General features: G+C 40.0%; 2 protein-coding genes across 2 annotated transcripts; one reads left to right on the top strand and one right to left on the bottom strand.

The window, feature by feature from the left end:
- Positions 1 to 8,085: 8,085 nt before the first annotated feature.
- On the top strand, positions 8,086 to 17,182 carry micu2 (mitochondrial calcium uptake 2). Its single transcript, XM_080434853.1, has 12 exons — positions 8,086 to 8,562; positions 9,448 to 9,580; positions 10,616 to 10,647; positions 10,750 to 10,825; positions 11,317 to 11,364; positions 11,878 to 11,960; positions 13,041 to 13,097; positions 13,529 to 13,626; positions 13,958 to 14,129; positions 14,703 to 14,811; positions 15,044 to 15,201; positions 15,565 to 17,182. The coding sequence occupies exons 1-12, from the start codon at positions 8,335 to 8,337 to the stop codon at positions 15,664 to 15,666; spliced, it is 1,296 nt and encodes a 431-aa protein (XP_080290979.1). The 5' UTR covers positions 8,086 to 8,334; the 3' UTR covers positions 15,667 to 17,182.
- A 158-nt stretch (positions 17,183 to 17,340) lies between these two features.
- Positions 17,341 to 21,999, bottom strand: LOC308089897 (interferon regulatory factor 2-binding protein 1-like). Its single transcript, XM_080434852.1, has 2 exons — positions 19,915 to 21,999; positions 17,341 to 18,226 (listed from the first exon to the last, which is right to left on the bottom strand). The coding sequence occupies exon 1, from the start codon at positions 21,742 to 21,744 to the stop codon at positions 19,948 to 19,950; it is 1,797 nt and encodes a 598-aa protein (XP_080290978.1). The 5' UTR covers positions 21,745 to 21,999; the 3' UTR covers positions 17,341 to 18,226; positions 19,915 to 19,947.
- Between the last annotated feature and the right edge of the window lie 1,777 nt (positions 22,000 to 23,776).

The raw sequence follows: 23,776 nt of genomic DNA, 5'->3' as shown, positions 1-23,776 counted from the left end.
GAATGACATTGTGTCCTGTGCGTACTGTCTCAGGCTCGAGGAGAGCCATATCGGCCTTCCAGCAGCCTGTCGGCACCTGTGACTCGCTTTGACGGACGACCCCGTGCCCGAGACCGTCCCAAGCCGAGGAGGAGGCCCCGTCCAAAAGAACCAGAGGAGACGCGACGATCTCGCTCAGCTCCAGCAACCGGTGCTGTAACACCCCAGCCGCCTTCCCACACTGCCCAAAATGAAGGCTTCCTTTACCGCAAAAAGGCAACCATTTCAGACATTGAAGCCACGCAGAGGAGCCCCAATAGGTATGACCAACATGATAAATCACAGAGCACCATTTGGGTACATTTTTGCACAATTTCAATTTAAGTATTTAGCAGACACTCTTATCCAGAGCGACTCTAGTCGCAAACAACACAGTAACAAACAACAGTAACAAACAACAGGGTAAAGAGAGAGTAAAGAGAGACAAGAAAACTAGTAAGTAGGATAGCAGGTAGACATCCAACCTAGCATCTGTATAAATAACATACTATCTAAAATAATAATGCTTACATTTGTGGACAAGCAAACTGCATACATAAATCTATAGCATATGTGAACAATTAACCAACATTATGTACATACTGTAGATGACTTGCATCTATCTAAATAGGCAACAAGTGATGATACAAATAAATAAAGAGTGCTACGGGGTGAGGTTGTCTGGAGGAGCTAAATTAATACTGTGGATTTTATGGTTATAAAATAACGGTTATAATCAAACAGCACCCTATTTATTATGAGCTACTTAAGTAAAAACACATTTTGGACTACAAGTGCAATTGGGGTGGCCTTTACTGTAGTTCCAAGTTCCAACCTAGTCATGGGAATTTGCACCCACAAAATAAGTCTTATTGCAGGTAGGATGAATACAATAGTCTAAAAAGTTAAATACTACATGCTTTTTCCTGCAAGGCATCATACAAGTAAGTACCTGACTAAATAATGCTTTGCAAGAGCATTGGGCATGATTTATTCTTTTGCCATTGCCAAGTAAATTCAGCCTGTGACATTTAGATGGCAGGACACTAGGAACAATTCTCTTTCAGAAAAAGTGACAAGCCTGGATAATTTAGCCACAATTGTTACCAAACTGCACTCATAAGCTAAGCATGTAATTAAATTCACATATCAAAAACAATGCTTTTATTGTTTAAGTATTCAAGGTTTGTGTATTGTTGTTGGTGGCTGAGGATGTAATCTGCAAAAAACTTTTCAAATTCAATTCTAAAAGTATTTATGTTTCTTCTTTTGTTTAACAGCAAGTCCTGGGTACAAGTGTATTGCGTGTTGAAAGAGGGAATGATCACATTCTATAAGGATGTAAGGAATCTTACTACAACTTACAATGATGAGCCTCCCCTTGATGTGGCTCTCTGCTCATTTGACGCTGCTGTGGGGTACAAGAAGAAGAAGAATGTCTTTGTGCTCCAGTAAGAATAAACATTTTATTCATACTGTATATAGAAATAGGATGTGATTAGACAAAATAGTGCAGAGCTCGTTCATTTTATTGCAATGTAAAATGAGTGCATAAGGAGATAACAATGTCTCTCTCTTCTTCCCTGCAACAGAATAGATGAAGGAAATAACTATGTATTCCATGCAAGAGATGAGGTGAGAGGAAATACCACTTTTTTCTATTGGCTAACATACAGTAGTAATAAAGTAGATAACAGAAACTGCACTGAAAATACAGCTACAGATTTTCCGTATACAATGGCATCAGGATAATTTTTATTGTCTTTGAAAACACAAAGACTCAAAGGCAAAACAAAAACAAAAAATCTAATCAAAACTCACTTTCCACTGTCCTAAATTAATGTAAGAAATAAGCTCTTGGCTGATATTTGAGTTTTCATAAGAATGTCTATGCATATCATAGATTGTAGCACTACCATCAATGAAAGGGGTTTGCTAACTTAGAGCTAGTTGAATTATTTGAGATGGGACTAAACAATTGAACACAATTACAATTATAATGGATCAACGATAACAATGACAAGCAAAAATGTTAAAGTGTGCATTTCACACCTGATCAATGTCAAATACCTGATACTGTTATGGCTGTTTGAATCGGCACTGAATGGGTAGCAGGTACGTACAGTAGATCAGCAGTTTCACCGTAATGAGTAATACATATGTGATTAACTTATTCTCTGTAATTGTATTATATGCTAGGTTTCTTGTGTGAATGAACCATTAATTGCAACTTCCATTTCTCTGTAGGAGGACCTGACGAATTGGACCGCAAACATTAACACCTGTCTAGCTGAGCATGCGGAGATGTCCAAACTGGACAAGCCAGTCACCACGTGCACAGAGCCCGACCACTCTGAGAGGAAGGAGAAGTCCGAGGGTGACGCTGATGCCAGGTCAGAGAGATCCGAGTTTGTAGAGGGGGAAGAGAGGTCGGAGAAGGAGAGATCAGAGAAAGGTGATGGCTCCGAGAAGTTAGACACCTCAGAGATCGCTGATGCCGACAAGGTGGAAGGAGGGGCAGGGGGCTCCAGCACATCTGGAAAGAGCAAATGAGAAAAGCCGTCTCCATTTTAACTTGACCTGATAACATTAGGGGCTGGTGAGCAGGAGAGGCAGTGGGAGAGGATGTGCAGGTTAGATGCATATCCTCTCACTTTCTCTCTCAACAGAGCTGGAACACCCTGAGGCCACAGTCCTTGGACAGACTATTGTAACTGTGACAGACTGATATTTCAGCCCCTCCCCTTCACCCAGGCAATACATCAGTGCTTGCATTGTCCCCTCTGCTGGTAGGTAGGAGGTTGGCCGAGACAAACTAACAGACAAGACAAACAGACAGACAGACAGACAGACAGACAGACATACAAGACAGACAGACAGGACAGACAGGACAGACAGGACAGACAGACAAACAGACAAACAGACAAACAGACAGACTCCACCAAGTGGTCCCAGGAATTAGTCACTGTCACGTTACATCATTGATCATTAACCTCTTGGATTCACAGCATCTTTCTGTATGTATCTTTGACTGATAATGTAATGTTCTGTCTAGAAAACCCAAGAAGTGGTGAATGAAATGTCTCACAATATAAAAAAAACTACTTTTTTTTCTGAAGCAATATACTTTTTTATTTCTTCTCTTTGTTAGAGAGAGAGAAGAACGAAGGAAAAAGGAAACAATGATTAATTGCAAATATGAACTCTGTGATTTGCTACATCCATTTCAGCTTAGTCCAGGCAGTTCTGCACCTTAACTCTCAACACATCTGTATACTTAACATAATGGCATTTAATCCCATTACATGGCTACCTTTGAATCATGTTAACGTAATGGAATGCTGGTATTAACCACTTGAGTTCTAAAGAGTTTAACTACACATGTTATTCTACAGACATTTGTTTTGTTTGTTTGTTTATTTATTTAATTTATTTGTTCATTGTTTACCCTAACTCATGCCCAGAAAAATGGTTTCCATCTATCAAATTCATGTGTGTTCATACAGGCAATACTCTTAAGAAATTCAAAGTCTTTGAGACAGACGCTATGCCTTTGTGTACGTTACACCTCTTAAAATTGGAACATTGCATGAAATAGTCTAATAGTGGGCCTGTTACACTGATTCCTTTGTTTTTATGTTGTTGATTAGTTGAGCAGTCTTGGAAACGCAATAATTCAATGTGAGTGGGGGGAAATGTAATTTGCTATCATGGTCCACTTCTCAAAATCCAGAGGTAAGTTTAAAAAAAAAAAAAAGAAGAAAAAAAAAGGCTTGTCTTATCTCTACAGTAAGCATGGGGAGCAAGGGGTGGCTTTGGGATGATTTGAGCAGTTATTTAAGATACTGGATGACCTCCCTTATGTTTATTGTATTACTGCAATATCTTTTGTTAATGGATTGTGGTTTTGGTGGTCAAATCTTTCACCAAGGAAATATTGGTGCCCAAACTAGTTAACTAAGAAATAGTTGATCTAAACCCTAATTTATACTCCATAGTATGACAGTGTTGCTTGTCAATAATAATAACAGATTTTCGCGCTCTCATGATGCGTTTTAACTTGAAAATCGGATATTTTCGGCAAGCAACACCATCATGCAATAGAGTAAAAATTAAGCTTAAGAATGATCAACTCCCTACCCCTGTCTTTCATTTGAAGTTATAACTGATTGGAATCTCAGTCAGAGGAGAGTTAAATGTAAAAGTGTTATGATTCAAGTCATAAATTGTATATAACTATCTTTGTATGTATACAAATAAATTCTATGCTCTAATAAAACAGTACTCTGGACTCAAATGGGTAAGATTAAAACATCTGTATTAATCCACATAAGTGAGAATAAAAATGAATCCATCACAAAATTATTATTATTAGTGTTTATTCCATAAAAATGAAACATATGCAAATTAGGAATCACAATTAAATATGATATATACAGTAAGTATACCAGTATCTATCTGCATTAAACACATTTTACCAAGGAAGAGAGTGCAGCAAGACCTACTATAGGTATGCTTGTTGTACATCTATATGCCGATTTAGCCAGCGGTATTGCTACCAATTCAGGACCCCCCCCCACCCCCGAATGAAAAACAAATCAAACCGATTGTGTGAAAATAGCAGAATGATTTGTTAAGTGTCTGTGAGAAGTGTACTAAATGTATTAATAACAAACTCACAGGAACGGATTGCAACCGAGTAACAATAAACTAACCTTAGCAAGTATATAAACACATGTTTACAACAGTGGATAATCTAAGCACTGGTTATTCAAGCTGAAGAGGCACCATGTTTAAAATAAAAGGCTACGACCACGGAGATGAATAGGCATTAATCCAGGTTGTTGTTGTTTTTTCCCTGTCATGTATGGCGATTAATTATATCAGTAACACTTGGCTGCATTGTACTTATATTAAAGAAAATACAGGAATTACACAACTAATGCACACTGAAAAAACACAGACAGCAGTTCACATCTTTTGAATGTTTTTTCCCCTCAAAATTTATTTTACATTTATACCCTGTGAAATGCCTGTACGGTTTATGTAATCAGGCATCTTAACAGTCAAGAGGAAAAAAAAAAAAGTATATATGTAATACTTCAGAGTCCATTGAATCAAGGAATGCAGCAGAATTTGATTTCACTGTCTTTGAAATTGTAGTGTCATTATACATTATACCTGCAGCAAATGAATTAGAAGTGTCACGAATCTTATGTTGATTTGTCAATTCACAACTTGTGTTAACTGCTTAACGTAAGTGCCATGTCATGGAATGTTGTTCAACGAGTTTAGTATAGTAAACAAATGCTTATTTTAACATCTATTTTATTTGACCTGACAGTCTGACATTTGAGCCTGTTGTTGCAATACATTTGTATCACTGAAATAGGATCTATAGTATTTTCATGTGGCTGTGATGGTTCAAAGACTACATTGCTCATGGAAGATGTGTAGGCCGCATCATCACCATGCGTGTTTTAAATGTTTTCATCCCATCACTTTTTGAAACGCACAGGAGATTATTTTTTTCCACTATGTTTTCAGTTCTAAATTAACAACAGAGTATGAATCCTCACTGAAGAAATGATATCTTGCTATTTTTTGTCTTACACTGTGTATGTCTTTGTTACCTTACATTACAACTTGCTGCTATAACATTAAATAAACCTCCAAAACTTGCTGATGCAAACTTGACGTGGACTTGCTGTGGACACACATTATCATCCATATTGGTCTCACTGGCAGTGATTACACAATTCATGAAAACAATGTCCTCCTCCAGTTGGATTTGGTGTTTGTAATCTGTATTGAATGTCAGGAGGAGGTTTGATCTTATAGAGGAAGCTGTGTCATTCTCAATTAGTTATTTTTTTATTCCATTCCGGAAACTAATAATCAGCTTTTACCATTAGGACAATTCTCACAATAGGAATACATACAACATACTGTCAATAACAACATTATCATCAGGTAGAAATAGCATTAGTTAGCAGTGACACAAAAATTCATGTCATGTCATAAGTACGGTATGTGATCAGCTCCATATGCGGTATGGAATGTATGGAACAAATGTGGGTTATAAGTCAGGTGTAATGTGTAGGAATATGGAATTGTTATGTACTCACACTCACCTGAAGGAGGCTAGTAATCAAAATGTTTTAACATGAACAGTAACAGTCTGCCCCCGGCCCCTCCCCTCCCCCCAACACATGTTTAAAGCCTGATTTATAGTTCGCCGCACGACGGTGTCACATCGAAAACAGCCGATCGATGGACAGGGTATAAATTAGGCATAGGAGTCCCCCAAAATGGAAATTAACTAGCCTTTATACAGTAGCTCTAGCAAATGCAGTACTGAATCATTGGTGGTTATCAACTGAAGGGCTGGTCTTTTCCAAACTGTGTTTATTTTATGTAAATGCTTCAGATCAGTATGCTTGAGGTATTTGCTTCTGTATATACAGTAATTGGTACACTACAAACATTTTTATGCTGTATTTATGGCTTTCTTATTCATGAAATGCTGAAACTCACCGGAGCTACGTGCAATTTTCAATAAAATGTGAGCAGAAATGTGAATAACCGATGATGTGGAAAGAAAAAAAATGTCATGCCCCTTTTGTTTTGCACTAATGTACCGCCCCATACAGTGTAAAACAATAGTGGTGATGCAGGGTCAACCCTATTTAAAAAGAAAAAAAAGAAAAGAAAGAAAAAAACATTCATGTATCCTTATTGCACAAAGTCTGCACAACTCAATGTATGTTTTAATAATGTCCATTTTAATTCTGATTTGTTTATTGAAATGACTGATTAACATCTGCCAATATCTGTCTGTGGATATATAAAATATGGTATTGTCTCATAAACTCTCTTCATCCCTTAATTTTGCTACTTTGTCTTTTTTTCCCCCTCCTTTCTATGGCCAAAGCATAAACACAGTGTTCTAGAACTGGCTTTAATAGTTTTACCAGTAAAATAATGTAAACTTGACTGGTAAAATTTGCACACTAAAAAGTCCACTTTTTTGTCTTTACCATGACTATCAATGAGCAGACATATTAAATATAAATTAAATAGTGTATCATTATGAAAATTAAGGGAATTCTTTCTTTCATAGCAAACGGACATTCTATTGCTTATTAGAATCCTTCAATCCTATGAAGTCCTTGTCTGAACATTGAATGACCCCATTGATATTTGCAACAAATGATGAATACATGATTAGATCGCTTTTCAAAGAGAACAGACCTACATGCTAACTTGTAGATCTGTTCTTTTTAGAGTAGGCCATGGTCTAACTGTACCCCACCTTGAGAGCCAGCCACTGCTGTGTGGCTACTCTCAAGGTGGGGTCCACTCTATGCTAGGGACCCTCTGGTTTCCTTGGAAGGGGTTCCAAATGGACCCTTACAGATCTGTAAGGGTCCATTTGGTTCATTTGTACACTGAGAGTGTACAAACGGACCCGTACATGTCAATTTGGTTCGAATTTTTTACACTATCAGTCGAGTTATGGGGGGTCCTTGAAATTAAAAGGTTTGACAACTAGACCAAGGAAGGACAGTCGACAGTTGTTCATTTTATATCCACTAGATGGAGCCAGAGATTACATTAAAACCAAGTAGCGAGATGATTCCATTTCCTACACACTTTTACAACCTTTCTACCAGTGTTGCCATGTCTGATTATTATGAGCGACTTTGGGCTTGTTTTTCTGTAAAGGTGCTTGTAAAATATTGGTAGTTGCGGGTTGCGGTTTTTTGGGCTTGTAGTTTCTTACTTGGGAATTGTTTCCTAATGTTGTTCCTAGTGTTTCTCAAACATTTTCAAATCAAGGACCCCCAAATTAATATGTATTTGTCTGCGGACCCCCATCTGACAACGTTTTATTGTGCCAGGGACCCCCATACAAGATTTGTGTTGTTAGAATGTCAAAATGTTTTCAAGATTTTCAAATAGCCAATGTATATGTTTAAAGGGCGAAGGGCTAGCTTATTTTGGGCTAGTTTTCATACACATGGTTGCTTGTTTCTCTCTCTAAACCTGGCAACGCTGATTTACAACCTTGTTTCCACTTGTGTGATGTACCCTCTTCTCGACTAAACAACTTCAACTTGACGCCACCAGAGACCAAGACAGTTCCATTCTGAACCAAAGTGGACCAGTCCAGGCCACAGCAGCCACACACACAGGTTCCAGGCAAGCAGTGTGTGTTGTGTTCTGTTCTGTTGCCGTGCGGGTTGGCAGCCATTGTCTGGGAGCGGAGTTGGTCGTTAAACGACTTTTCTTCTTCCTTACCTTAAAAAAAAGATGGCCAGCTGGGGCAGGGTTGCTGCTGTCTGGCGGAACTTTCTGAGGAGGCCTCGGGCTCTGGTAGGGGTTGTGGTGGGGGGACCACCGCGTCGTGCCGTGCTGGGGGGTCCGGTGCCAGGTGCTGTGGTGGTGGTGGGCTCACTGGTCGGAACGGGACTGATGTATTATTATCAACACAACGCCCTGCCCTTCACCGTCCATGCAGACACAGAGGAGGAACTCACTGTAAGTAGATGTTTATAGCTACTGTTAGCTCTCTTAGAGAGACACAAACAAGTGTATATGAGTGACCATAATGTACATTATAATATTGACATTCTCATGGGGATGTTATTATCTGTTAATAGATGTTTTGTTGTTGTATAGAGAGTAAAGTATATCTGTGTCTGATAAATGCGCAACTTTCATCAGAGAAAGAGGGCGTGAACATACAGGATACAGCATACCGACTGTGTTTACATGCCTTCTACTAGTACTCGCTCGTTTAATGCGCACGCGTGCGGCACGCACACGTCACGCAGGCCCTATGTATGTAATATCACAGCTATTCTAGCCTGACTGAATTTGTGTATGAAAGCTCATATTTCGGCCAATGTGATTACAAGATCATTATGATGAGAAACCGAAATAATGAAAAATAGTCATTATTTTTTAGAAGGTTTCTCATTATTTTTAGATTAGCTAAAGCAGCCTTCTAAGTCATTTTCAGATCATGAATGTCAGTTATCGGTTTGACTTTATTGTAAATGTTGAGGCCATGCTTTGGTGACCAGAAGAATGGACACCTGAGAATTTGGGGAGAAGACGGGTCAGGTGGATTTTGTTTTTGGTGTAGTGTAGTCATGGACTCAGACCTTTTACAGACACATAAAATTACAAAGTCAGCCAAGACTGTCAGATATTTATTTTATTGATCCTGACATTTTGCATATCTCTGACAGTCTTGGCCACTTCCCCCATATAATATTTGGAATTTCATGTTCCATGCCCGCCCACGCCCAGTCTTTTTTGGTGCAGAGATTTGCCAAGTGCCCACAATGTTTTGATGTCCACTCATCTTGTATTCCATGCTTTGTGTTGTGCCAGCCTGACGTGCCTGTGTTCTTTCAGGATGCTGCAGCGCCCCAGCAGCTGTCTGCTAGAAGGATTCGTTTCAACCAGTTTGCATCGATGAAATATGAAAAGGAGCCATACATGACACCACGGGACTTCCTCTTCTCAGTGATGCTGGAGGATGTTGACCGTAAGAAACAACATGTTTCTGTTCTTATAGTCGGTTTATACTATACAGATTTTCAGTATATGACAAAGTACAAATTAACCATTAGACCAGTCATACCCTCCCCATAGTCTTTGTATCCAGCTCTTTTTCTTGAGACTGAGGCAACCTTTCAACTGTGCTGCTACTAACAGATCAAATGTGGGCTGCAGATGGAAGCCCATCTTCCCCACCATACCACATTGCTTCAATCTGTGAAAACACCTAATCATCTAAAGTACAGCCAACTTCCAAGCATAACCACTCCCTTTCAGGAATGTGGCTGATGCAGTTTTAAAGGAGGAGTTCACCCAAAAAATGACTTATTTTCTATCAATTGCACACCCTATGAAGCCTTGAATCCATGGATTCTTTTTTGTTTTTGTCGCATTCCTAAGCTAATAATTTGATTCCCGTCTCCTACCGGCTAATGTATCCGGTAGGAGACACATGTGTCTCCTACCGGAAATACACACGGTCATCAAATTATTGTCTTAGGAATGCCACAAAAACATGAAAAAAAAAAAATCCATGAAATCAAGGCTTCATGGGGTGTGTAATTGATAGAAAATAAGTCATTTTTTGGGTGAACTCCTCCTTTAATAACATGAACCATAGCATCCCTATTCTGGGGCAAACATTTGGCAAAAATGGCAGGTCTACTGTACAAGCTCACTACGCATCACGTAACATTGCAACACGTTGTGAGCTTGTAGAGTATTATTTTTCTGCAAAGATATTTGGTGTAGAGGGGAAAAATGAGTTGGCCTAGTATAGGCCTCTGGGGGACTTGGGTCAATAAAGGATACAGGGTTTAAGTTGTTACATTAGTGGCATTGTGGGATATTTCCTAAATTGATTAATTTTCTATAATGCCAGCAGGAAGTGCAAGGGCGTTCCCAGATAATAAAGGGGACACAGAAAAAACATTACTAGACAGAAAAATATGTTTTTCTAGACCAGATCAGGTGATAATCTCGTGTTTAATTAATTTTTTTGCTATTCCCTCATTTACTGTAGGAAAGCTGCTGAAGAAAGTTTTAACTAAAAAGGTGTGTATTTACATTGCCAGAGTGTGAAACATTGAATTTAAACTGCACAAGAGCAGCTGTCTTCAAATTAAATGTGTCTCTTTCTTGTGGGTATATGTGCAGGATGTTGAGGAAATGTTGAATGTTGCTTCACGAGCAAAAGCTGGCGATGATCTGTTCAGAAACATTGGAGACATTGGTAAGAGCAATCCCTACAACAGCATAAAAATACCAATGGAAAAAAAAATGCAACTGCAGTCAACTATGTAATGTATTTATTTAAGAGAGTTGAACTATTAGTTTTTCATGTATATTGTATATGCACCACATATATGCACTATATCTAAACTTCAATTAGCTCCAATTAAGTTATGTTGAATTACTATAGAAATCATAAAATAAGGCTTTTGTTTGTTGTTCAGTACACCTCAATGAACGCACAATGTGCATGCAAGACCAGGCAGTTACCAAGAAATCAATAAAACGTTCTACTAATTATCAGATGGACTTTAGCATTTTTCTTCCAGATTGGTCATGAAAAAACCTTGCTAGTTTTTGTTTGTCAGCACAATAATAATAGCAGCATTGCATCCATACAGTAGCAGATGTGTACATTGCGATCAATGCTGAAACACTAGGGTGTGCAGCCCTAATATTAAGATGTACCGCATAATGTATTGTCTCTTGCAGGTTTGATATCCTATACGGAGTACCTGTTCCTGCTGACTATTCTGACCAGTAAGTTTTTGAACATTGCATGTGCTACGATGCAGTTTACCTTGGAAGCTACATTTAACCACTTAAACCCTATATACTTCATTGACTGGAGTCCCGCAGGGGTCTATTCTAGGCCTTTCCCCTCCTCTATACCAAATGTCTTAGCTGAAAATAGCTATCTTGGCAGAATGTTCACCCCCAGAATAGGGACGCTAGGGTTCATGTGGTTAAATAATACTTACCTGTCTAGTGGTTATAAAACCTACTGTACCTTTTTGTTGGAGTTGTGGAATGTCAACATTATTTGAGTTTAGTCTGTTAAAAGCATGGTGTGACTCAAAGGTGCAGTACTAGTAGCATCTCTTTCTTTTGGTAGAAATATACAAGACGTTGCATTTTGTTGTACTTTCATTCTTCAACATGGCTTTGCTTTCTGCCGCGGGACTGCTACTCTCTTTGGACCAGCATGTTGTGTACTGTTGTGAAACTGTCTACAGCAGAAACCTTGTAACAGATAATGCATTGCTCTTTCAGAGCCAGGCACTGGATTTCATATAGCTTTCAAAATGCTTGATATTGATGGCAATGAGCAGGTGGACAGAAAGGAGTTTCTGACGGTAAGCATTTTTATTTGGGGCTCAAATGTGACTTACATTTTGGCATAATTATATGGTGCGATAATACGATTGTATTGACTGAGTTTAATTTATATATTTCAGTACCTAACCTTTGAACTGACATGAGAACAATAGAATACATTGCTCAGTTTATTGCTGAATATTATAGTAAATACAATCAAAAATTCTTTGAGTATCTGTATGCACATTTAAATTGTAAAATATTACTACCTTTAATGCTGCCTCAAGTACTGATGCTGCCATAATTGTAAGTATGGACAGATGGTGCCAACGCCACCTGGAAGGTGAGGGAAACTACTGCTAGTTGCCCATATCTGTTTTATTATTTGCCATGTCTTTGCATCTTTCCTGCCTCAATTAGATGGCAAATCATATGAACTATATCAATATATTGGATGTTGTGCATTGGTTTTAAAAAAGAAACCACTCGCACAACGCCAATACTGTGGATCAAGACATGGATCCATACATTTGTGCATACATTTCACCAGGACTGACCATCTGGCGTGACGACTATGTCTGTGTGGGTTTTGCCTTGATTATTCTTGGCTTCTTTTAAATAGACTGCATGCTACCATATGGACCACATTGTTGTGATCTGGCTTTGTTCGCAAGCTTAACCACTTAAGCCCTATATGCTTTGTCGTATGACACGAACAAAAATAGCTTATCTACAAGCTCACAATGTGTTGCGATGTGATGCGTTGTGAACTTGTACATCTACTATTTTTGAAAAAAATGATTTAGAAATGTTACCCAAAATGCGGACACCTGGGTTTATGTGGTTAAATGCATCTGGTGAATAAAGATTGCCGCTGCATGCATTACTATGTATTCTAGTTTTAGTTGAGTGTTTTTAGTTTAAATCAATATCATACATTCCAAATGATTCTCCATTTCTGTTAACATTGGCTGTAATACAGTGGTTCAGTAAGTGGTATGCAAGGTAAGCATTTGTTAATAAAGTGACTAATATTGTTAAGATTAATATTATATCATAATATCGTATGATTTCTCTCGTTGAATAGAAGTTGTTTCTTTTCTTTTTTTAAACTGAAGCTCAAGAAAATCATTGGAAAAAGAAAGGACAAAGTTCCAAAGGACGACTCCACAGATGTACGTAAACATGGTGACATTTTATCAGCATATGAATATAATTAATAACGCATGGAACATAATTAACCCATCAAGACCTGAGGCCGATTCTACAAATGCCTTCTAAATGAGTAGTTCTCACACTTTCAAGATTTTTCAAAAATGTTCAAAAATAGCAAATGTACAAGTTTGCAGCACGGCACGAAGTGATGCGCTGTGAGCTTGTATATCTGCTATTTTTGAATAGCCAACGCAAAAATCTAAAATGACACCGGTTTCCTGGTTTTAATGGGTTCATTTTTTATCCTTTTTGAAATGTTGTCAGCGGCGGCAGAGTGTAAGGCCTAGGAACTGTAGCCGGCCCATTAACATGGTGAAAAATGATGACGAGTGATGATATTTAGAATAACTGGTGCAAGAGACATTGCAATGTTCAATCTCTCCTATTGTAGAAACCTGCTGATGAGGGGGATGGTGTGTACACTACACTACAAGCCTTCTTTTTTGGGAGGAATGGGGAACAAAAGTTGCAGTATAAGGAATTCCGCAGGTAAAAGGAGCAGTCTTCTGTTACTTGCTGTTATTGTCTAGCTATAAATTGAAAAAACCTCTGTGTGCACGTATGTGTGTGTGCGCATGTATGTGTGTGTGAGTGGGAATGTACTTTATACACTGTCCGAGTTAAATGAACCCTGAGGATATTACAGTGTAGATTGGGGTCCCAGAGATAATAAAGAATATATCAGATGGGGGTCCGTGGCCTAATATGCACGTATATCAAACTGGGGGTCCTTGAAATTCAAAAGGTTGAGAATCACTGCTATACGCCACGGTAGCATCACCAGTATAGTATGTCTATCACCATTTCTCTTCTCCTTTAGGTTCATGGAGGACCTGCAGTCTGAAGTACATGAGATGGAGTTCCTCCGGTTCTCTAAGGGTATGGATACCATGCGAAGGGAGGACTTTGCCGAGTGGCTACTGTACTACACTAATGAGGAAGATAATGAGGCCTACTGGGAGAACATGAGGAAGAAGATCCCTGCTGGTCAGGTACAAGGACAAACATCACTGTACAGCAGTGGTTCCCAACCTTTTTTCCTTGGAGCCCCCCCCTTCTTCTTATGTCAGACACAAGCTGAGATCCCCCACACGTGTGTGTGCATGCCTGCACGCATCCACACATGCACAGTGGATGCTGTTGTTGACTATTTTTGACAATGTAATGACATGGCCAAAATAGGGATGCCATATTGAAAGTGGATGAAAGCAAGTTATAATTTTGTTCAACATGTTTAAAATGTTGGACTACCTCCAAACAGACATGGCCTCATGCCCCCCCCCCCTGTGATATTTGGCACCCCCCCAAGGAGCTGCTGTACAGTTAGAAAAATGGATAGAAGGAACAGATTTAGTTTGACCATAAAGTCTGATCTATTGACCATATTATTCATCATGTGGCAGCCATTTTGCTCTTATATCATTGTCGGTAGGGGGGGACCTCATCCCATCAGGGTGGGGTTTACCAGCCCTGAGTATGATGTAAGAAGAATACAATGGTCGCCATGTGAATTTGATCAAGTTCACACATTACCCGAAAGTGATGTCACACATTTTCTCTTCCAGAGCATCACATTTGAAGAGTTCAAAGCATTCTGCCTCTTCACCAACAATCTGGAGGATTTTGCCTTCTCAATCAAAATGATCAGTCAGAACAATCGTCCCATTGGAATGGGTAAGGCTTGATTTATAAAAAAATAATCAATCTACAACCAATCTAAAGCACAACGCATTGCGCTGGCGCGTTGTGAGCTTATAGATCGGCTATTGCTAGTGCACGACACCAATTCAAAACCATGTATTGACAGGCGTGTATGGCTTCTCCCACCATTTGCATCTTAACGTAAATTAATGGAAAATGTATAGGTATTTGCCTCATCACATGCATTTCCTTCTGTTTTATGCAGTCCGGTTTAAGCGAGCTGTGAAGATTGCAACAGGGCATGACCTGTCAGACAATGTGTTGGACACTGTATTTAAGATCTTTGATATGGATGGAGACAATTGCTTGAGTCACAAGGAGTTCATCAATGTGATGGAAGACAGAATACTACGGGGTCTCAAGGTAAACAAGTTGAACTTGTATAAACTGTAATACAATATTATAATATAATTTTGTTAGAATTGTAGGTGTAGTCTGTATCTAAATGCTGTGCAGGCAAGGATGAATAAACAATTGTTATAATAGCGTCGTCTTCCCTTTCACAGCAGTTGTAGAAAAAGGAATATCGTAGGCTAATGTGTCCCATATTGGCGATCCTGCACATAGTCTGCCGTCTAGTGATTATTAAATACCCGTAGAACTGTCAATAAACTGGGCTTGCAGAAACGACTCTACAATCCACCTAGGTTATTTTCTTTTCCAGACTTGATTGCAGCAGCTATGTACAGTATGTAATACAACATTTGAATTCTGTCATACCTGCAGGTGCAGCCCCAGGCTGGCTTCTCTGGCTACTGGAAGTGTGTGAAGCGAGAAATGCTGAAGGGTGCTCAAGAGGCTATGCGGGAAACGGGAAGCCCCGTCTGAGGCGTCATCTGATAGATGAAATAGCATCCCTACTCAACATATTATGTGACAATTTAATGTGAACTACAGACGGGTGACAAACTAAAGGAAAAACATGAATTCTAACAGTGGAGAAACATAGCATGTGTATCTGCTTCCATACAGGTGTGCTGCATGATGCAATTAAGCTATCATGCACTGTGGCATGTATAAAAATGCTGAGCAGGCCTAGTTTACCTCTGTTTTGGATCAAGATGACATGAGCCTAAATATATAGTGAATATAAAAGAGGGTTTGTTATTGGGGCACGGTCACAAAGACTACTCAACTGACTATAGCTTCATTAGGAACCATAAACAAATTGATATTTCGATCTATGAGAAAGACGATCAGTAAATAGGGTTGGAAATTTTGGTCGAAAGGGCACATTCAACGATTAAAGTAGGATGCTTATGCATTAATGCGATGTACAGAAAAAAAGATGAGCACCTCTTCTTAAGGCGACTAAGAATGTCAATGCAGGCCGTGATCAGACTGTTGGTAAGAACTGTCTGTCCACAACTACTGTACTGGGATGTTTATAGTAAGTTTAAACCATAAACCACTCTTTGCAAACAATTGCACATTTTAGAGTTCAGTTGTGCAAAAACCATAGGCAGTAGGTACTGGTCTACAGAGATGTGGAAAAATGTGATGTGGTCAAATGAGTCATCCTTAACCATATTCTCCATAGGTAGGCAAGTGCATGAGTGGTGTACACCAAGATCACGTACAGGCCTACAGTGAGGGGGTCGGTAGTACTGTTTAATGTGGGGGGGGGGTCCACTTATCCCCTTATAAGAAAGGGTTATTACAAATCAATACAAAGTTATTGAGTGATCACCTTTTTCCTGAGATAAACATTTCTATACTGATGGGAGTGGTCTCTTACAGTATGACAATGCTCCCATTCACAGGGCACGAGTGGGTACTGAAAACTTAGCCATTGCCTTTGCAATCAAAAGATCTCAACCCAATTGAAAACATGGGATTTACTGTTATACTGATGCTAGACAGCACTCTCCAAAACATGAAATGAGGGAATGTTTTATTCAAATGTTGTTCCATCCCTCCAGTAAAGTTCCAGAGACTTGCCAAGGCACGTTGAAGCTATTCTGGTGACTCATGGCGACCCAACACCTTACTAATACACTTAATTTGTCACCCATCTGTATGTGAAATGTAAACTAGGGATTAAACCACATTCTATGTACAGATGTTTACAAAACATGTTGAGAATATGCATATATATTACTAGTATGTTGTGCTGCAATAGAAGTCCAATATCTTTGGGTGTGGGTTTTGTTTACATTTTTAATGTGGTATTTGTTGGTGTTGCTTAAGACTTGTTCCATTCATGCATTTTATATCAACAATCGGTCACTGCTTTCATAATTGTTGCACATTGCTAACATTTTGCTACTTTCCTGCAGTGTGTTTACAAAACTGGTTAACTGTGGTCTAGGGCTAAGATAAATAAAATGTGGAATCTGAATAACTAGCCTGGTGGAAAGTCATTTTAGGTTCACACACTAAAATCAGTGTTCATTTAACTCAGTGTACCGTACATTTGTACACTCGGAGAGGCAAATGGATAAATTACCCCCCCACAAAAGAAACCATTTCAGCAAAATGACACAAGCACCATAACTACAATAACTATTCTGTCATTTATTATAGAGTCGAGTATGTGGATTAACCATTGACAATTGTGGTGCTAATTATCTTACCATATATAGAATCCAAAGTAAATATTTAACTAAAACTTCTGTGATAGATGAAGACATTAGTGACTGATGCCAAGGTTATCAGTGAATACAGCATACACAGCTACAATACAATAAAATTACATGGAGCATGAAGCCATCTTTGGTCTTCTTATCACTTACTATAAACAAATACATATAAATTTGTATTGTATCAAAAATAGAAATTACAGAGCCATTGAAAGTAAATTCACATTTTTGACATACAATATATGTAATAAAGAGCATACCTAAGAGACGTTTGTGATTACATTTTCAAACCTTGGCTTTAAGGACCTAATGGTTTTGTCATATTTTGGACATTCACTTTTTTTCTTTTTCTGTTTGAATAATTGTGTGATTCTGTCAAACCATATACTATCAATATTGGTGATATTCACTTGAAGAATGCACAGTATGCAACCTTTTCTTTAATGGAAACAATGAAAAACAGATTGTCATTCTCAAAACACAGCTGTGCTTTCAATCCACGGCTTTTAAAACAAGGCCTCATGAAACGCCTATGTTTGATGCATGGGACAAGGTGGTATTTCTATGGGAGGCAGCCTATAGGTCTTAAGTACTAGCTTAAATGTGAGCCAGGCCCAAACCAATAGACAGGTGGCCATCTCTGAAGAAGTGCACTGTTCCTCTTTTTAAACTGGTGTTTCCATGGGTATCTGGGTTTCTGGTCATTCTGACAGTTCAATGCACCTTAGAGGCACAAAATGAAATGTAGCCGAGTGGACCTCTGGGTAAGAAATAAGGGAAGTGCTTTCAAAGTGTTGTTTGATCCACTGCGGAGAAAGAAGGGAGAAAAATGAACAATATTTTAATAACCAGGTAAGAAAACAATATTGTGTATTTGAAGGGACAGTAAACGTTATTTTCTCAACGATCACACACCCATTTCTGTTGAAAACTTTCAATTTATGCCATCTTTCAATGATTAAATGGTATGTAATAAATGAGAGCATCCCCAGATGCTCCTAATGCATTCATTGTGCAGCTGGCTGAACTAACAGATCAACAGCCTTTCTTCTGTTTAAAGATAATTGCATTCTTCCAACTTTTGTGTTACTATGGGAGCATGTCATAGCATCAATTGTAACCCACCCGTTAAAATCAGGGTTGCTTAGGAAGAACAATATTTACATGTAGGCTACAATGCCAATTTGGACAGTCATCAGAAAGCAATAGAAAATACTTTTAATACAAAATACAAAATGTAGAATATGCTTATAATGGATGTCACAGATTTGCGAGTGCAATTCTGTGTCCCACTCTGCATTACCTACCATGAACCTTTGACCATGACCTTTATAACATGCCACCACCTAAAAATGCAAGTACTCAATATATTTCATACATTTTATTGACCCCTATTGACAAATTTCCAAACTACCTAAAGAGTCTGCAACCCACAATCATAACCACAATCTTGATTGCTAATGATCTCTTTAGGCCTTGTGGTACATAGGACTTCAAATCACTATGGTATGTTTACAGAGACAAAGGCCAGTTAAGGTCTTGCCACTGGTAAGATGCCCAAATGCAGAGGAGTGGGCCATGGGACAAATGATCACATCAACATTCTGACTCATCAAATAGACATACTCCTGCTGTTGAATTTCAAGTTAGGCCAGATTCAGGCATATTTGTTGTCTCACTCTCATTTGCATGGAAAATAGCTGCTTGAAGCAAGAATTTTACATCTGTTTGTATGTGCTTTAACAGCACAGCAGTATGTTTCATACAGAACCAGGGCCAGGTCGGATGTTAAGTCATATTATACTATAACTATATTATAGTCTTTTATATTAATGTTACCCTATTTCTACTAGTTGTTCTCTGCGCTTACCTGTATCTTTGATTCATCCATACTGCTGTGCTGCTATGACAACTGAATTTTCCTCTGGGTAAATTAAGGTATGATAAAATAAATCTTTGTTTCCTCTACATGTTTGTTTATCCTTTTAAGTTAAATGCTTTAAAGTTTTAGTGATTGCCCTTTTTTTGGCATTACACATTAATCATAAGCAAGTGATTGACAATTTGGGGGTGATCAATCCTGCATTTAGACCACAGCTGTACAATCTTTGGTACGTTTCAATTGGCAATTTTCGACTAACCATAACAAGTAACCATATTGGAAGACACTTTTATAACATGAAAAAGTGCCATTGCTTCCAAAACAAGTTTTCTAATGCAGGGCTGGAACTTTATGCCTACAAAATTGAATGATTATTCAAACTGTGCATATTGAGAAGGAAATGTTCATAGAATACTATGAGCATTTCCTTGTCCTTGAAATTATACACACTTGAATGCAACAAAATGGTTTGTTTGTTTGTTTTTTAAAGAAAAGGCTGTGCACCATCAATCCCAGTAGGTACATGGGCCTACATAATGAAACCCTAATTTAAAGGGATATCCCTTTAGAGGGTCTTTATATCCCTTTAAAGACTAAATCAAGTTTCCTCACCATGTTACCATTTGCCACAACAGGACTGAGAGGTCAGGGGTCATTCTCCTTCTTCACCGTCACATCTCCATCTCCTGCCAGGATGGTGGAGATCTCTCCCTGCATGAACGCCCAAGGCACGGTGGATCCAGATAGGGGACAACGCTCGCCACTGGGGCAGTACACTTCCCCACCTGGACCTTGGCTGCGAATGGAGCCTCTGGTACAGGGGAAGCAGAACTTGTGGTGTGGGACAGAGGGACACTGAACAAAATGAGTGTCCTCCAAGCGCTCTCGGCAGAGGGTGCAGCAGAGCAGAGCCCCTTGAGTGCTGTTTCCTGACTCCCCAGGATTGCTGCTGCTTGGCCCCACAGCACTAGAACCCTGCCCAGTGGCTGCCTGGGAGACGGAGGAAGAGGCCGTGGAGGGACTCCCACTGGTGGGACGGCCGGCTGTAGAAGAGTGGGCCGCAGAAATGCTGGGGCTATCTCTGGCCATTTGGCTGGAGCTCAAGCTGTCAGCTACACCCATGAGGGCTGAGATGGGTGAGGGCTGGCTATGTAAACGGGGTGGTCCCTCCTGTGCAGCAGGTACGCCAGAGAGAGGCTCCATACCTGGGTAAGCGCGCCAGGGTTCACGGGCTTGGTGATCTGGTCTCCCTTCACTCTCTCCATTCTCAGAACCAGGTGATGCTTTGCGTCGTCGCGTGGTGCTCTTTGGAGGCACAGACCGGCCGGCAGCTGCCATTTGCATACCTGTGTCAGGGTATGGCTGTGGTAGCACCTCTGGGATGGGGGGCTCTTTAAAAAAGCGCACACCATCATTCAACAGCTCTGTAAGCCCACGCCAGTCCCCTGTGCCTTGTCGTTTCTCGTATTCCATGTAGCGCAGTCCAGAGTTCACCGCTTTACCTGCATCTTTGGCCGAGTCACGGAACATCTGCCTGACCAGATCTGGGATGCCTGAGAACACCAATCCCGAGCCGATGGGATACTCTACAAAGACCTTCAGCTCAAAATCAGGGTTTGTGCAAGCATCAAAGGCTAGAACACGCCCCATGAGATTATGGTCTTTCCTAAAGCGTACATTAAAGGGCACACAGCCACTGAGGGTTACAAGCACATCCCTAACCGCTTTGGGGCGGTTTGGCCAACCTTCAGCCCTGCTCCGGGCGCTCTCAGCCAGCTCAGCCATCACTTCGTTATTCCTCCAGACCCCTGCATCCAGACCCACCAACGAAGAAGTGCTAGCTCCTACGCCCATTGACACAACCTGTCTTCTTCCACCGTCACTCATTATAGGGCCAGCTGAGACAGCAATAGGTGGGGCTCCAGCCCTGGAGCCTGATAACGGGGCCAAAAGGCCATGAGGGGCCCCTACTAACCCCTGAGCCAACAAGGCGTGGGGTATAGTCCCGTGCAGAGAAGGCACTGCCCCCGCCATAGCCCGGCGAGTGTTGGGGCTCTGTCGGCTGCCCTCGGACATGGCCACATCCTCAGCCCTGTGCAGACCATTGGGGAGACGAGGGGAAACCCCATATTCCCCCCTCCCCCTGTCTAAACGTTCTGCATGCTGCCGCCCTCCCTCCATAGGCCCACCTGAGCTGGGTTTCCCTTGCTGCTGCTGCTGCTGCTGCTGTGGACCGGGCGACCTGCCGTCTAGCACCCCATGGGTGCTCTTCAGTTGCCTGGCAGTCTCGATGAGGAGCTCGATCCTGTCCGCCCCGTCGTAGTTCACACAGCCCCGGCACACCGCTTCGCTGAACTCCCAGAGCATCGCCCACGGCATCTTGGGCAGATCGCAGAGGTAGCACCATTGCCGTCTGGAGGATGCCTGCGAGGCGGAGGACATGTTGTTTACAGGCCCCTCGCACAAACTTTCTTCGGAGGCCTAAGCGACACGGTCCTTCGTTTTGGCGAGAATTCTTCACTATCCGGACACGCTTAAAGCCACATGCCTCGAGTTTAATGGTAAAAATCGAACTAGAACTAAGAATGAAAGGCGAATTTAGCTTACAGCATTTAAAAGTTAACGACGTCTTCTTTCTGGATTTGTTCGTGTCGGTCTGTCTGGAAGGAAGTAAAATGTTATAAGACACCGGATATACCTACGCCACAGAGCGTGGGGCATTGTGGGGGATGTAGTTTTTCCTGAGCGACATGTAGTCGGTGGTGGAAAAAGTACAAAAAATGTTTACTTGAGTAAAAGTATCAATACCGCAATGTAGAAAATACTCTGTTACAAGTAAGAATCCGTAATTCAAAATCTACTTGAGTAAAGTACAAAAGTATTGGTATCAAAATGTACTTAAAGTACCAAAAGTAGAAAGTACTCATTATGCAGAATGTCCCATTTCACAAGTTTTCAAATGTATAAAATGTATAAAAATCTTTTGAAAATAGCAGATCTACAAGTGAGCTTGTAGATCGGCTATTTTCAAAAGGCGAAATATATACAGAGCTGAGGTAGTTAATGTATGTTTTGTAATAATTAATCAAAAGCTACAAAGTAACTAGTAATTTAAGTTTTCAAATAATTGTCGTGGAGTAAAAGTACAACATTTGCCTCTGAGATGGAGTAGAAGTAAAAGTTCTGAAAATTGGAAGTACTCTTGTACAGTAAAATACCTCAAAATTGTACTTAAATACAGTACTTGAGTACATGTACTTGATATTACTTTACACCACTGCATATAGTGATGAATGGATGAATGTCACTTGACACTTTCTACATGTTTTGGTAAAAGACATCTTATTCGTTTGTGTTATTAGTCCACCACAGTGCTACCACACTGGCGCCACCTGGTGGATTTTCATAAATTGGTTATCAGTGGTGGACATTGATTGATTGAATAATGTATTGACATGCTTATTAACAGTACAGGTAGTACAAAGGTTATGCTAAAAAGGATCACACAAAAAGTCCCAGGGGCTTATTTCCATTATGGTCCATTGTATTCAATTCATCAGTAATAATACATATACAGACAATACAAATATACTACAAAACATAGGAATAAAGCTCAGTAGAAAGGTAGGCTTTATGTCCAGAGAAAGGAGAGGAGGGTGCAGGGGTCAGAGGATTCTACTATTAAGGTGTTCAAGGAGTTAAACTATGTTCACATGTATTTTGAGGACAGGGATTCTTTTAGGTTAGTTTGGAGTTTGGATAGGGGGTCGAGATCCTTCATGTCTTTTGGTAGGTAGGTCATTCCACATTTTGGTGGCAGCATAGTAGAATGCATTTTTTACAAAAGTTTGAGGCGAATTTGGGTGGAACAAGGTCAAATGATCTCCTTCTGGTGTCATGCCCATGATGAGCATCAGTCACTTTAGAGAAGTAGCTTGGTAGGTATCTGGGCACTGATCCTCTGAGTATCTCAAAGACAAGGCCCATTGAGAAATGTTGCACTCTGTGTTTTACCTTGAGCCAACCCAGACTAGCAAAGTGAGCTGTGGGAGAGGCCTAGAATGAGTTTGTTTTGAGGTCTGCAGTTTTGCTTTTCTTGACGTTGAGATGTTCAGAGAATCAACTTTATTGTTGTTGGTGTACCATGAGGTGCAAGCATGACATTGAATGAGCATTCATCATTGCACTCTTGTTGATAAGAGATCCTGCCCAAAAATCATGTTCTTTGGTTTCGTTCTTTGACTTCCATGATTAACTTTTCACTGGACAAAGCACTCAACCCCAATAGCCTGCTTGAGTCAGATACTGGTCAAATATTACTCAACTACAAGTATTCAGTACAAATTACAAATTTCTTCTATGATTTTTCAAAATTCAAAGATTTTACAGAAAAGAAAAACAATCAAGTGAAAATAGCAGATCTACAACCTCACAGCACATCACAATGAAACATGCTGTAAGCTTGTCTGCTATT

The sequence above is a fragment of the Gymnoscopelus braueri genome (assembly GCF_963280865.1).
Source record: "Gymnoscopelus braueri genome assembly, chromosome: 8".
NCBI lineage: Eukaryota > Metazoa > Chordata > Actinopteri > Myctophiformes > Myctophidae > Gymnoscopelus > Gymnoscopelus braueri.
Note: the sequence above shows the minus strand (reverse complement) of the source record. Positions and strands in the feature narration are given on the sequence as shown.

Bases quoted from the DNA above. Each gene is read 5' to 3' on its own strand.
- micu2 (XM_080434853.1), top strand. From the start codon at position 8,335: ATGGCCAGCTGGGGCAGGGTTGCTGCTGTCTGGCGGAACTTTCTGAGG. The intron at 10,826-11,316 runs GTAAGAGCAATC...TGTCTCTTGCAG, and splicing joins CAGAAACATTGGAGACATTG to GTTTGATATCCTATACGGAG. The intron at 13,627-13,957 runs GTAAAAGGAGCA...CTTCTCCTTTAG, and splicing joins CAGTATAAGGAATTCCGCAG to GTTCATGGAGGACCTGCAGT.
- LOC308089897 (XM_080434852.1), bottom strand. From the start codon at position 21,744: ATGTCCTCCGCCTCGCAGGCATCCTCCAGACGGCAATGGTGCTACCTC.